The following is a 15,272-nucleotide window of genomic DNA, read 5'->3' as shown; positions in this document are numbered from 1 at the left end:
GTCGTGAATGTGGTCAGCACACTCTGTCCTGTCTTCACATTAAACTCCATTTCTAACTATTTTTGTGGGTGAAGGGCTCTCTAGGGACCTGTGTGTCTGTGGTGCAAGCAAGTAGAGGATATGCATGTTGGTGCATGATCACTATCAAATATCAAGCTGAACTAGATGGCAAGAAGTTTAAGTGGCTAGGAAGCCACATGTATATTTGTATCTCTGGAGTGAGACAACTGGAAGAGTTGGCTACCAGAGGGACCAGCAGGTCCAGGCTGACTACTGAAGAGGCTGTAAGGTCTGGGGGTCAACTGAGAGTCCTGGTTTTGGAAGGGGATGTGTGTCTGTGGAGGATGTAACCGGGGAGACTGAGGGAGACAGAGGCACCACCAGCATCGCTGATGGGCTCAGCTTTGGCCAGCGATAAGTCTGTCTTAGAGCGGATGAAACTGTCTCTGTTCAACATGGGGGCAGCTCCTGCTCTCTTCTCACAGAAGCCATCACTGCAGCCCTCCTGCTACCAAAATCTTGCCACATAAACCCAATACATATGTATATATGTATTTTCCACAAATGGACCTTCACCTTTATCAGCCAGAGAGGGGAACAAGATGAGGCCATTGCTACTGCTTGTGTTTGTGCGAGTGCTGAGTGTTCGTGTCTGTGTACATCTGTGTGGGTGGCCATGTGTGTGTGCTGTATATAATGTGTTTGTGAGTGTAATCTGGAATTACATGCTCAGCCTTTCTAATGGCTGGAACTGGCGGTGTGTAGCTGCTCAGGGTTTCCTGAACCGAAACCATAGTTACTTGGTACAGTATATGGCATGTATTTAACAAGTGATACTTAAGAATCTATAAGCAGCATGGGAAGCAGAAAACAATGCTAGCAGCTATAAATATGTTTTAAAATTCTTTATTAGGTTATTCTTCAATGGCAACAGATACAAACAGTGAAGCAAGGACCTCATTTTAGTTGAAGAGGTAGTGAGGGGAAGGCAAGACAAGCTACTTATGAAAAGCTTAATAAAAAAATCCAAACCTTGCTAAAAAATGTATTAGAAATTGTAAGAGTAGTAAAAAATGGAGGGCTTGGACTTGACTCAGTGTCAACATAAAACGTTAATCTTGTATCTGCTTAACACCATTTCACCTTTCCTGTGAGAAGGTATAAAGAGCAGTGGCCACAACTCTTCCCTGACCCCTTCTTGTATTTGAGGTGGTAAGGTTGAATCTCGTCAGTATCTCATTCATTCCTTAGTTCCTGGCAGCATCAAGCTTCTTTTAAAGGAACTTCTGAAGTTCCTACTTAGAGTTTTTAATTGGCAATTTCTTTAATTTGACCGTCACAAAGGAAACAGTTGTACAGTTGAGATAGGTGGTGAATTCAAGTCACTGACCTTAAATGCTTTGAACGTACAGAAAACTCATTTCCCTGATATGCCTACACAATAGATGACTCCTTTGTTTGAAGGAGAACCCTGTGGTCCACTAAGAAGGGATAGTATACTAAATGCTTGCCATACTGTGGGTGGGGAGGTAATGATAGCAAGTAGAGGTGCTTAACTGGAAGTCAGAAATAAACAGAGACTGAATATGGTTTCAGACGTAGAGTGGTACAGGGCAGAGACCTCAGCTTTCCAAGAATAGGGTGTCTGAGCCTTTTCAGGCTGGTGGTGCCGATTGTGTCTGGATCGCTGGCATTGACAGAGGCCGTGGCTGACTGGCTTGTTAGATCAAAATACTGACTGACTGAAAAGAGATACTATCTGTACTGTAGTGATGATCCTGGGCTCCAGAATAGGATTGCAGATTTATTTTTAAAAAACGTGGCTGCAGTTTGAGGACAAGTAGTAATCAGTTTCTGTAGCTATGCCTTTTCTCACTGTTGAGAGCTGGCTTGCGCAGGGACAAGGGTCTGGATCATAGTCTGTGAACACACATAGTGAATCGATAACTGTGAGGCTATAGGTAGTTCCCTAGGTGTTCTATAGGTAGATCTATAGGGGTTGCAACAGTGTAGATTGGATTGTTCAGGGCTGTGAAGAAATGAGGGAGAGACCATAGTGCTGTTTTGGTAACTGAATGATGATATTACAAATCTGATTTCTAATCTGGAGGATGTCAAGAGAAGGTGCTGTGTTAAAGTAGTGGTAGCTGCTGCTGCTGCTTTGTCTTGCTCAGTTCTTCATTCCTCTATGTTTGCTGGCTTAGGAGCAACACAACACTTCTTCCTTCCTAGGTGCTCTTTCTCAGTGGTCAGTGGGAAAACTTGGTCCTGTGCTGTAATATTTTTGTAATTGTTTTTTGTTGTTGGACTTTTTTGTTTGTTTTGGTGCTCCTGACCCAACAATGAGATGACCCTCATTGTTTGGGAATCGTAACCTTATGCATTTGGGAGCAAATCCTACGATGTCCCGAGTCTGTGGATGCAGCGGAACAGTTAAGTTGCACAGATGGAGCAACTGGCTAAGGGTGGAGAGACTTTCGTGCAAGCTGACTTGTTTCCTAGGAGCTTTTTATACAAAAGTGTACAGAGTTGTAGTGATGGGCTCTGGAGACTGCCTGCCTTATTTTCTGTCAAAGTGGCAGTTGATGCTAAAACAAGTTATCTATTTGACAGAGGTTGCCTCTTCAGAAATTGGCTTTGTGTGCTGAGTGTTTAAAGAAAATGGGGAAAAACTCCTTACTTTTCCAGAAGTTACATTGTCTACATATTGTATCTTTTTTTGCAGATCTGTGATATATCTTGGTAGAAATGAGTACTGTTGCTACAGACAGGACCTTTTGACTTTAGTGTTTCCCTCACAAGATCCTCGATGGATATGAAGAGGAGATTTTTATAAAACACTGTGATTTAGATTTTAAATAGTTTGAAGAGAACTAGAGATTTATTTCTTTTTTAGCAGATTTTTAATTCCCATCTCAAATATTTGAAAGATAATGGTGATCATTACATCACAGACCAAATATTTTCCACTGCTGTGCAAGAGAGGGATGAGACAGCTAAAATTTCCCTAGTTAGTGGCTTTTAACCAAAGGCTGACATGAATGAAAAAAAGGCAGAAACTCCACGATGAGTCATAGAAGTGGGTGTTTCCACAGAGTGAGCTTTCATAACAGATCCACCAATCTATTACTGGTGACCAAATAGTAAACCACAGCACAGGACTGGCAGAGAGCAGTCTTTGTAGATATACAATATTGCTTCCTAACACGGATTGTATCTGAGCTACTTTCTTCATAAGCACAACACAAGTGAGTATGCCAGCAGCACTGATACAGATTGTTCTTAGAATTAAATTTGTTTATCTCTTATTTTTTTAATTCAGGATTATTTAGATCTGACTATGATCAAACTATCTTCTTGTTAAAATAAGATCTTACTTTCAGGGAAGGACAAATGAAATTTATGCTAAATTGCTTATATGATGTTACATAACAGAAAACTAGAGATATGTATGTAGAATTGTCCCAATTCCAACGAAATGGTGAAATCAGTTTATATGCAGATAAGTTTTATATTATTTTCCAGCTAAGAAAGAAGGAAAAAATTAAGAGCAAAACTTGTATAGTTGTCATTTACAGAAAAAAAAAAGGTTGAAAAATCTAAATGTGGAAGTAATAGCGATAGTGTTATTTTATTACTCTAAAAAAAAATCGTGGACTCTTTAAGTGAGTCCAGTTGATTTAATTTCCAGTTGGGAAGGAACATATTTTGCTTTTAGTTTAAACTAATGTTTAAGTGTTTATAAGAGAATGTAAATTTGGTCCTCTAAAAATAGGTTTAAATGGATTACTTCTGGAAGATCATTTGTTGAAATAAAACCAATGGAGAAGTTAACAGTAAATTTGGAAACCTAAACAACCTCCTTTCTCTTCATCATACTTTCAGGGCTGTTTCCAGTCTTAAGAACCTTTGGCTGATCATTCTTATGAGATTTCCACTGGCAAAGGGGTTAGGATTATTTACTAGAAGTGGAAAAACAGGCAAGATAAGTTTAACAAAAGCCAAAACCATTCTTGTGGCTTTATAATTAAAGAAACAATGACAACTTGGGAAAAAGAATCGAGATCTTTAAACCTGGACCAACAGAATCATGCTGTTCTTTGTCCAGTGCCAAAGCAGTACAGTGTCATAAATTTGAAAAAATTACTCTTACTGCAGGTGTTGTAAAGTGTTCCTTAGTCGCAATATTTTGTAAGCTGAGGGTGCAGTGTGTTGAGAACCTGTTTCTTTAATCTCCTTTTATAACGATTTTTTTATATCCTTTGTTTTCATTTTGGCAAGCTACAAGGTTATACATGAGACCTAATTAAAAGCCATTCCAGATTAAGCTGATTAATACATCTATGTTGGCAAGTACTTGAGTTGTAAATACACTGCTATATTGCTATGTCTAGAGAAAATCACCTCAAATGAAAATAGGGAGTACTGTAATAATAACGATATCGAAGTATTTACAGGGATACTTTTTGAATGTATAATATTAAAGAATAGCAAGTGTCTAAATCTAACCTAATCTAAGTCTAACCTAAACCTAACTAATCAACATTGGAATTTACATTCAAATGCAAGGAAACTGTGTTTTTATTCCTTATTGCATAAAGGACTTAGAATATGATGGTTCTTTATTAAAAATAATGTTGGTTGACTCAAAATTTGGCCTTTTAAGTTTTTTAAGACATAAGTGCTTAGAATTTTCTTTAATTAGCTTGATTTCCTAAGGAAACTAGGCTTTTGAGCAACCCTCTCTGCATGCGTGTTTGTGTTTGCATGTATGTGAATCACAAAAATAGCATGAACAAGTGAGAATCATTGCGTTTGGCACTGTTTGGAGTAATTTTGAGACCATTAATGGTTATCAGTCAAGCTAGCCACTCTTGCTTACTTAAGAATCGCCCAGCTGTAGCTGAAAATCTTGCTGTTGATATGCATCAAAAGAAATTTTCACTCAGTCTGTGCTTTTGAGCACTAGGACTATATTTTAGAATTTTTTTTCCTTCTAAAGCTTTTTTCCACTGTACAGTTAATGATGGGCATCCTAGCCACTCTTATGAGGTCACAAGTGAATTGAACAGAATATGAAAGAACTTTATCCCTAAAGCAAACAAAGCACAAAAATAAATAAAATTTCAGTCTAAGATATTTACCTAAAATCACTCATTTGTGAATGTACATATTCTTAAAATACCTACCTTTAGTAGGTAGATACTTTCCAGTGTCACCGGAACCATGGGTTGAAGTTCATTGTATTCTGCATATATATCTACCATCTCCACCAGTATTTAAATTTACCACAGACAAGTGAGATGTATAACTAAAGAGCATAAATTAGAGTGCAGTCTTGTAGAATGTAACTGTTTGGCCTGTAATTATATATTACTGTGTAAATGTTTTGCAGATTAATAATTTTTGTTTCACTTTGAGACAATTTTAGGGTTGTTCTTGTTGTTGTTGTTAGGGTCCTGTCTTAGAGATCCTTTGATATTTTTATGGTTTTGATTATCAAATTTTATCACTCTCCTAGACCTGTTGTTCTCTGAAATATTCCTGTAGGCAACAGAAAACCATCATTTAATGTAGGGAAATAGCCAAGGAAGAAAGTTTTCTGAGATGAGTGGTAAATCAGGGGCTATGATTTTCAGCATCTTATTACCTAAAAACAAAAGGATATGAAAACTCGGAATGAATAACCTTTGACTTACGTGCACACTGCTGGTTCTTTCATTTTTCTTTTGTGTTTTATAATGCTTTGTAAAATGCCTGTACTGTTTTTCAGGAAATTAAAAAAAAAAAAAAAAAAAATCAGTTTTTCATTTTAAAGATACTTTTAGAATGTAAGATTCTGTTTTTATGTTTATTATGTTTGGGGTTTTTAACTAAATTAATATATTAATGCATGTCAGCATTTCCGTTATTATTCTCTTGATTTCAGTATCTACTGAACTTGGTTCTGTGGAAAAATCTAAACAATAAATAATAAAATTAACAATGTCAGAGATACTCTTCTTCTAGCTACACTAGACACAACTTTTCCAGATTCCAATACTTATTTTTACTCCCTAGATTTGGCATTACTGTACATCAAGGGAGTTATACTACTGTACATTAAGAGAGCATTTGTCCTATTATTTGCTGTTTTAGTAGATCACAGTAATTAAATAAGGGCCACTGTGGTCTCTTGGGGAGATAGGAATCAGATTTTAAAAAAGCTTTTGAATACAAGTATATTTGATAATGTCCTGTAAATAAATAATGCATGTGCTTGGTTGAGTGGTTATGCTCTTTGGAGGAAAATTTTGTGGTCTCTTAATGCTTGCTCATAGCCTGACGGAGCGGAAGAGATGTGACAGGAGATGAAAAAGGTGCACAAAAGGGATACAGATGTATTCTTAGTTACACTAGTGACCAACAACCCCCCAAAAAAACATGAGTTATACTTTTGATTTTTTTTTTAACTTCTTTTTGGGTATATGAGGAGCTCATTAGGAAAGGACATCTCTGACCAATCTCTGTTCCAGTGCAGAAGTCGTGCCTATTTTGCGTCACAAAAATTCTCAGAGGAATCCTGGGAAAGAGCTTTCCATGCATCCACAGCTTATATTTACAGCATTTGTCGGAACACAAAGTTAACTGTCTATACTGTTAAAAACAAAGGTATATTGGAAAATTGGTGTCAATACTAGGTCTTTCTTCTATGATTGTTGTTTAAATCCAGGATCATGCTTCTCATGCCTCTTCTGTCTACATCTATGACGACAGAAGTGTCTGCAGTAGATGTAGTTTTAAAACTGTGCTCTTTCAGAAGCTTGGTACCTTTTCATTTTTCTATCTTTTAGTCTTCTCTTTGTAGTTACATCTAAAAGAGGTGACTTTAGCAAAAGCACGATTTATCAAAATGAGAAAGTGGTTTCTTCAAGACTGTTACATCATTATTTTTTGTTACACTGGATCCTGCAATTCTCAAGTCTGCTGTTTTACAGAGGACAGAAAGTGGGACTTGTAGCTTTCTGAAAGTAGGCCTCTAGCTAATTACTTTGGTAACCAATTTTCTCCAGTTACCCGCATTTATATCTAGATCTTAGTTTAGATCTTAGTTTACCATTTTATCTAAAACATGCACTGCTGTAGGTGCAATTTCTTTTAAAAACTATTTTTCAAAGGCTCCATGGTGTCAGTTCAGCCCCTCACAGGTCACTTGGATCTTCTGTTTGTCAGACCTCTCACTAGAATTCCTCAAACAATTTTTGTTCTGGTATAAGACAAGAATTATGAGTGTCTATCCTGACTGACAAAATACATTAATATCCATCCTTGATTTTGGAATTTTCAGTGCAATAGGGTACAGTAAACAGAGCACAAGTTGATCGTTGTGTAGAACCTTTGTGCATCTTGTTATTGACCTTTACATGTCTAGCAGCCAGCTTGCAGTAAATTTAACTTGTTGGTTCTGATAGTAAACCCTTACTGAAAGAGGCTGAAATGGTTTGTGTTAAATTTTACGCATACTGTAACTCCACACAGTTGTTCCTGATGTAGATGGGCTGTTCCTGCAGTAGAAGGCTGTAAAGACAGGTTTCTAGTGAAAGTGGTGGGTCACCCTTTTCTATTTTATTATCTTTAAATATTACTGGGATACTCCATTGATTCCAACTGTAAGTTTATTCTGTGGGAAGTGTAATTTTTTTTGGACGTAGAGTAACTGGGGGAGGGAAAGAGTTTAATTTGTTATTAGAGACACAACCTAATTATATGCTTTATTATGATGAATTTTTACACAGAAATGTGAATGACTAGGGACCTCTACTGATTTGTAAACAAAATCATTGTAGTTGAGTATTTCGCAGAATTTGTCAAAAGCCAATTTTTTTTTTTTTTTTTTTTGAAGGAACTTCATGTTGGTGTTGTTTATGCCAGAACATAGTAAGCAAGGCAAATTAACTCCAGCCTCGTGTAAACTTTTAATTGGCCAGCATGATGCAATTGAGTATGAATTCCAGGTGGCTTTGGAAATGAAAGAGAACTGAGCTCTCTGGCTGGAAGCTGAACGTGATGACGGCCTGGTCTATGGTAGGGACGCTGAAAATGGAGAAGAGGCGCTCCAGAGAAGACAGAAATGTGGAACAAGATGCTGGGGAATGCAGTGCTGAATCTGAGGAATGGACGAGCTCAGAAAGTGAACCTGAGCAACCATACTTCAGAAGTACCTGTAGCAATATTCCATGGAGAGAAAAGGAGGTTTGCACTAAACCACATCGGCCACTCTGCCGGTCCCCTTGTTTGGATCGCCCAAGTTTTTCACAGAGCAGTATCACACAAGACTTGAAGCTAGATGAACGCAAAACAAATTTGGACAAGGAATACCAAGCTAAAATGGATTTTGCTTTGAAGCTTGGGTATGCAGGAGATCAAATCCAGGCTGTACTGAATAAATTGGGAGCAGATGCACTCATCAATGATGTTCTGGCAGAGCTTGTGAGACTTGGCAACAAAAGTGAATCAGAGGGACAAAGCAGTGCCAGCAGTACCACTAGTACTCTGGTGCCAAGAGGCCCTTGTCCAAAGGAAATAGCAAGCCCTGAATTGTCACTTGAGGATGAAGTTGTGGATAACAGTGATAACTTGAGGCCAATTGTCATTGATGGAAGCAATGTGGCTATGAGGTGGGTCTCCCTGTCACAACAGTTGAAAAGAATAAATCACTGAAATATTTATGAGAAAAATCAGTATTGATGGCAAAGTAATTTTAAGTTGTGCAGTGTATCTACATTGATAATACATCTTTTTTATGGTCTCTTTAGTCCAGGCTTTTAATTATGCTGTTACTCCTTTATATGGAAGCTGTATTCCAGTTACTCTCCCCTGCCACCTTTCAAACCAAGTTCTTCCCTCAAATCTTTTGTTCTAGCAGTCTAGCCGTAGTGTGCTTTTGTGTGGATGGGTTTAATTTTCTGAAGTCCTTGAACAACGTTGAAAATTATTTTTCTTTAATGTCTGGAGGCAACCAAATAGGGGAGGAAAACTTGGTTCTTCTTAAAATGACATGCAGTATATGCTGATGATATGCAGTGGACCTCAGGGTATTTGAGCTCCTGCTGATCAAGCCTGCTCAGAAATCAAAGCAATTTAGCTGTGTCAGTACAGGGATATGCATGAGCTAAGCATGCTGACTCACATAGCTATGGTGTTTGTAATTTCGGACACGTGTGTACACGTGCACTTTGCTGCTTGGGTCAACACTAAATCAAGAGATATCTGTCCCAAGCCACTTCCGAGCGCATCCGTAGAGTACACAGTTCAGCTAGCCAATGATCTGTTTATCATTGAGAAAGTAAGATTTTCTATGAGGGAGTTTTTTAAATAGTCTGTTTAGTTTTCTTCGGGTAGTGTTTGTACAATACATTTCCTTTCGCATCAGCTTTCTGCTCTAAAAGAATTTGTGATCTGAATTATTTTTCTTTCAATGTATTAAGAAAATTCAAATTTTTATAGGTGTATTGAGTACTCTTGAGTTTTGAAATGCATAAACCCCCTAAATGCTAGAAGAATATTTTATATACAGGAATTTCCAGTGCCAGGTTGTGGTTATATCAATCCAGAAGATGCTTCTGTAAAGCAACATCACCAATATAAAATTTAACTTTTTTCTTTCCTTTTTTTCTGTGCCTGTTGAATTAACAACATTGAAGTAAAATTTTGAATGATAATCTACACAATAATGGTAAAGACAGTTTTAATAAGATGCAATCTCTTAATTATGCAGCGTCTGCTCTACAGACTTGAGAATACCTGGAAAGTGCAAGGGTTATACACTCCTCATCCTTGAAAACACTGTAGTTATCGATAATGCAAATGGAGACCTTGCCTTTATTGTAAAATGTGTATGCTGTAACTGAAAGGTGGCTATATATGGCAAATGGTTCCATTTCCATTTTCAGTATTGACATTTTCTTGACGTGAACAGTTTTGGGGGATGCTACTCGGAGCTAACAGCTTGGAACAGGGTGGTGCAGCAGCTGGATGCCACTTTGCATAGTCAAATGCCAGCTGCTTTAAGTAGTGGGAAGAGTTCCTAGTGTTATAGAGTGCCATAAAGCCTCCTTAATTACAGCCAACTGCATGGACTGGCCGCGTGCTTCAGGGCTGCTATAGCAGAGTCCTCTCCTGTGTTTTCTGCCCAGCACTGCTACCTAGGCCCTTTGGGTTTTTTCTAGTAGGGAGCATCACTGATACACATGGCCTGCCCTGCTCTTACAGTGTTCTGTAACCCTCCCTGACCTGGCCATTCAACCATTTGTTCATGGTGAAGATCTCACTCCTCAATATGGCATGACTGATATGATTCACTTAGCGCCTTTTGCAATGGATGGAATGATTTGAAGACATTAATTCATTTTCTTCACAAATACAGAAGTTTCTCCATAAATAATGACTGGTGGGTGCCAAACTAACTGGGCAGCATCACTTCTGTCACAACTGATGAAAAATTGCAGCTGTGTTGAGAAAGCGCAGAAAAAAAAATTGAATTAATACATTTTGAAGAGTATGCACCAAGGAGCATAGCATTGGCTTACTAGTCTAGCCTTTTCAAATGCAATTTTGGAAGTAGTTCACTTTGCTAACCAAACTGAAGTGTGTCAGAGAAGGTTGGTTTTGTCTTGGTTTTGTTTTGCTTTGTAAAAATGGCACACCATTTTTTTTTCGTAAGTTGTTAAGTTGAAAAGAACCAGAACTCTTACTTTTATTATTCAATTATATGGTGTGGCAGTAATATAGGCACTGTTTTTCAGACAAAGAAAATGTTGGCTTGAATTTAAATATGAAATCCAGCCATAATGCAAAGATCTGTGACTCCCTCTCTTACCTGTGTAGATGAACTATTAAGGATATTATAATTAAATGTCGTCATCTTCTCTTGTATATGTACTTATGTATTATTCAGGCATTCCCAAACTATTTCCTGAGAGGTTTTAAAACCTGATTCTCTAGTTCACTCTATGGTTAGCAAATGAAGAAAGGTGCACCCATGAGGCAGGCTGAGTAAGATTCATAACTAAGACTCTACTTAGTTTCTATCAAACCTCTAAATAATTTCTTTTTTCCTTTGCAGAAACTTCTTAGGCCACTTTAAAAATTAAACAACTTTATCTGAATTGTGTGCTGTTTTGGAGACTCCCATGTGTTTCAGAAAAGAAATTGGGGGGGAGGGGGGCAGGGCTTAAACAACTTTCAAAGAGTTACTTCTTTCCCTTAAAAAGTTCTAATAAAAAATGCAGAACATTTAGATTAGAGAAACATAATTTTTAATCTAGATGTTTAAAAGCACCTATCACCCATGACAGCCAGCATTGTTAGTTCATTCCTTTTTTGTTATTGGTAGCTTTTTATGGTACTATTTAAGGTAAGCTCAATTTGTTGGGGAAAGTGATATTTTTCATAAAATTAAAAAGCGAAAAAACAGCATGTTTGTTTATCTTTGCTTTTAGCGTAGTGAAATTGCACCATTTCTAGAGTTTTAAGTAGCAGTGTTGCTGTAATCTGATGGCTGAATTGCTCTGGACAATTGTCTTTTTCTAGTTATGTAAGCTGGTCTAATAAAAAGGTTTACCAATCTTTACAGACTTTGTTTCCCTTACATCCTTAGATCATGGCAGCTGGGGGGGGGGGGGAGGGAAGAAAAAGAAAAAAAAAACAACAACAAAAAAGAAAAAAAATATAACTTTTGTCCTTGCTGTTTCTAAAACTTTTCTATGTTCTTCAGCCATGGGAATAAGGAAGGATTTTCCTGTCGGGGAATTCAACTAGCTGTTGATTGGTTTCTGGAAAAAGGACATAAAGATATCACTGTGTTTGTACCTGCGTGGAGAAAAGAACAGTCTCGACCTGATGCACCAATTACAGGTAACCGATCAAGATTTTCTTTGACCCTTTGGTTAAACAGAAAAAATAAAAGTATTGCAATAAGACACAACCATGTCATTTTTCTGCTGGGTACTACACAATGGGCTGTGGATGTGAAGTTGCACTATGATGTTGTACTCAACTGTTGCCTTGAAAACACAACAGTTTCACTCGTGAGGAAACACACATTTAAGTATCTGCACCTGTAAACAATGCTGGGTTTTTGTAACATTACTGGATGGTTTCAACACTTTTGAGAAGTAGTAGTCATAATTTTCCCATTAGCAAACATCATTGAGCATATAGGAACTGATTCTTAGTTGCTGGGTGAGTATAAGATAAGCAGTATCAAGCCAGGGACTCATTTCGTAGGTTTATCTTGAACACTGAAGAGGCAGCATATGTTTTGACCCGTAGGAAATACCTATGTTTTACTATAGGCTAACAAGACGACTACTGTAATACAGCAACAACTGAGTTCATGTTCAGGAAGATTGAGTAAAGGTACATGGTTGTTTACAGAGGAGTAGAGTGGTTATGAAGCTTAAATATTGAATATTTACCCAGTGTTTTGAAACCTCAGAAATAAAATGGCACTCTGCATATAGGTGTTTTTTTAAAGATAATGGGGACTGTATATGAACATAATTACAAAATACTTTTGTCAGAAAAGAGGGCAAGAAGTTTCATATTTCAAAGGCTGAATTTCTTTCTTTTAAAACTTCTTTAAAAGCTGCTCAACTGAAATTATTTTACAGATCAAGAAATCTTACGTAAATTGGAGAAAGAAAAAATTCTTGTTTTCACTCCATCCCGAAGAGTCCAGGGAAGAAGAGTAGTTTGCTATGATGATCGATTCATAGTAAAACTTGCTTTTGACTCAGATGGCATCATTGTATCAAATGACAACTACAGGGATCTTCAAAATGAAAAACCGGAATGGAAGAAGTTCATAGAGGAGCGGCTGCTCATGTATTCTTTTGTGAATGACAAGTATGTTTTTTCGTTTGGAAGTAAGGGAATTTGCTAATTCAGAATCCTCAGTAAAAACTGAAATTCACATTTCATTTCTTTTCCCTTAGATTTATGCCTCCTGATGATCCTTTAGGTCGCCATGGTCCAAGCCTTGAAAATTTCTTAAGGAAAAGGCCAGTTATTCCTGAACATAAGAAACAACCGTGTCCCTATGGTAAGTGCCCAAGTCAGATTGACTTAATTGTATTCAAAGGTAGGTGAAGCAAGTAACATCTTGTCATTACTTGGAGGGTAGCCATTTTTCATGCTGCCATCCAAGCACTAGGTCTATTTTTATGCCCTTCTTACACATATTAATAAAAACAACATAGCAGAAAATTAAGGATTACCAGATACACCTTGTTGGATAACGCAGCTTTTTGCTGTTTTCTTCTGGTTTGTATTCAAGGAAGGAGATTCCTAGCTATACAAACGTGTTAGAGCTGTTTTGTTTTATATAGCATTGAATATGTTGTCAGAATTGAAATGATGACCCAGTAGGAAGAAAAGTGATGTGTCTTGCCCTTGATGCAGGGATACGTGTGGATACAGACAGCAGAGTCTGTGACTGCCTGTATGTACAATATATATAATTATTCCTTAGGGTGTTAACATAGAAATATTACGATTGAGAAGTGGTGAAAGGTATAAAGAAAAAAGATAGCAACTGGTGGTATTGATTTTAGTGTTTGGTTTATTTAACCTGAAAACACTTTTCTTCCAGGTAAAAAGTGCACCTATGGGCACAAATGTAAATATTACCACCCAGAACGGGCAAACCAACCACAAAGGTCAGTAGCGGATGAGCTTCGAATAAGTGCCAAATTATCTGCTGTGAAAACTATGAGTGAGGGAGCCTTGGCCAAATGTGGCACAGGGCCATCCAGCTCCAAAGGAGAGATCAGTTCTGAAGTGAAACGCATTGCCCCAAAACGTCAGTCAGATCCAAGCATTAGATCAGTAGCTGTGGAGCCTGAGGAAAAGTTATCAGTAGCCCGGAAGTCTGAGGCCAGCTCTGTCCCGTCTCTGGTTTCTGCATTAAGTGTACCAACGCTCCCTCCACCAAAAAGCCATGCAGCTGGTGCATTAAATACTCGCTCTGCAAGCAGTCCAGTGCCAGGTTCCTCACAGTTCATACATCAGAAATCCTCACTGGAACATATGTCCAGTGTGCAGTATCCTCCTATACTAGTCACCAATAGCCATGGCACCTCAGTTACCTATACTGACCAGTATCCCAAATATGAGTCACTGGGGGACCATGGCTATTACTCCTTACTTAGTGATTTCTCCAACTTGAGCATAAGTAGTATCCGTAACACAGATTATTACGGGGCTGATATGGACCAGGGGATGTATTCTAGAAACTCAAGTCCCTGTCCTGACAATTGCTTAAGCCATACAAGTAATGATTCTTATTCCTCTTACAATGACTTGTATCTGGGTGTAGCAGATGCCAGTCCAGAAGACAATGTGAAGATCCACAGACTGCCATCGCAAAATCGTCTTCAGCCTTTTTCCCATGGTTACCATGAAGCCTTAAATAGAGTTCAGAGTTATGGAACTGAAGAGCCTAAGCAATCCCTTCGCAAACAGTCAGTTTCCCACTTAGGCCTACATGCCCAGCATGCAGTTGTTGGAGCACGGTCCAGTTGTCCAGGAGAATACCCTGTGCCTCAAAATGTTCATCCATCAACTGCACAACCAAGCCGTGCCTTGGTCATGACAAGAATGGACAGTATTTCTGACTCACGGCTTTATGAAAGTAACCCTGCAAGGCAGAGAAGACCACCTCTCTGCCGAGAGCAGCATGCTAGTTGGGATCCATTACCATGTGCATCAGACTCTTACACTTACCACTCGTATCCATTGAGTAACAACCTCATGCAGCCATGTTATGAACCTGTAATGGTAAGAAGCATGCCTGAAAAGATGGAGCAACTCTGGAGGAATCCCTGGATTGGGATATGTGGTGAGCCACGGGAACCACATATCATCCCAGAACATCAGTATCAAACATACAAGAACCTCTGCAATATTTTCCCTCCAAGCATTGTCCTTTCTGTGATGGAAAAGAATCCCCACATGACAGATGCACAACAGCTGGCAGCTATGATTGTTGCCAAATTAAGAACAGGACGTTAAAGCATTACAGCCTCTTTTGAGGCTGCAATTATACAGCCTATAGGACCTGGAGGAAAACTTAAATGAAGAAGGAAGGGGCCAATATATTGTAAATATTTTCTACTAAGATAGGATAAAATTCTGTACACAGCAGCAATCATATATATATATATATATATATATATAAAAAATATATATATATAAAAAAATGCTGAGGCACTATATAAGAGTTGATTGTA

The 15,272-nt window shown here is 38.1% G+C and overlaps 1 protein-coding gene across 1 annotated transcript; it reads left to right on the top strand.

Moving 5' to 3' along the window:
* Positions 1-7,383: 7,383 nt before the first annotated feature.
* Positions 7,384-15,054, top strand: ZC3H12B (zinc finger CCCH-type containing 12B; the record flags this gene model as incomplete). Its single annotated transcript, XM_082004080.1, has 5 exons — positions 7,384-8,657; positions 11,756-11,895; positions 12,654-12,888; positions 12,978-13,084; positions 13,634-15,054. Exons 1-5 carry the CDS (start codon positions 8,047-8,049, stop codon positions 15,052-15,054), a joined length of 2,514 nt encoding a protein of 837 aa, XP_081860206.1. The 5' UTR covers positions 7,384-8,046.
* Positions 15,055-15,272: the final 218 nt, after the last annotated feature.

Source organism: Phaethon aethereus (genome assembly GCF_964289735.1).
Source record: "Phaethon aethereus genome assembly, chromosome: 10".
NCBI classification, from domain to species: domain Eukaryota; kingdom Metazoa; phylum Chordata; class Aves; order Phaethontiformes; family Phaethontidae; genus Phaethon; species Phaethon aethereus.
The sequence above is the reverse complement of the archived record's forward strand: the minus strand, read 5'-3'. Positions and strand labels throughout refer to the sequence as shown.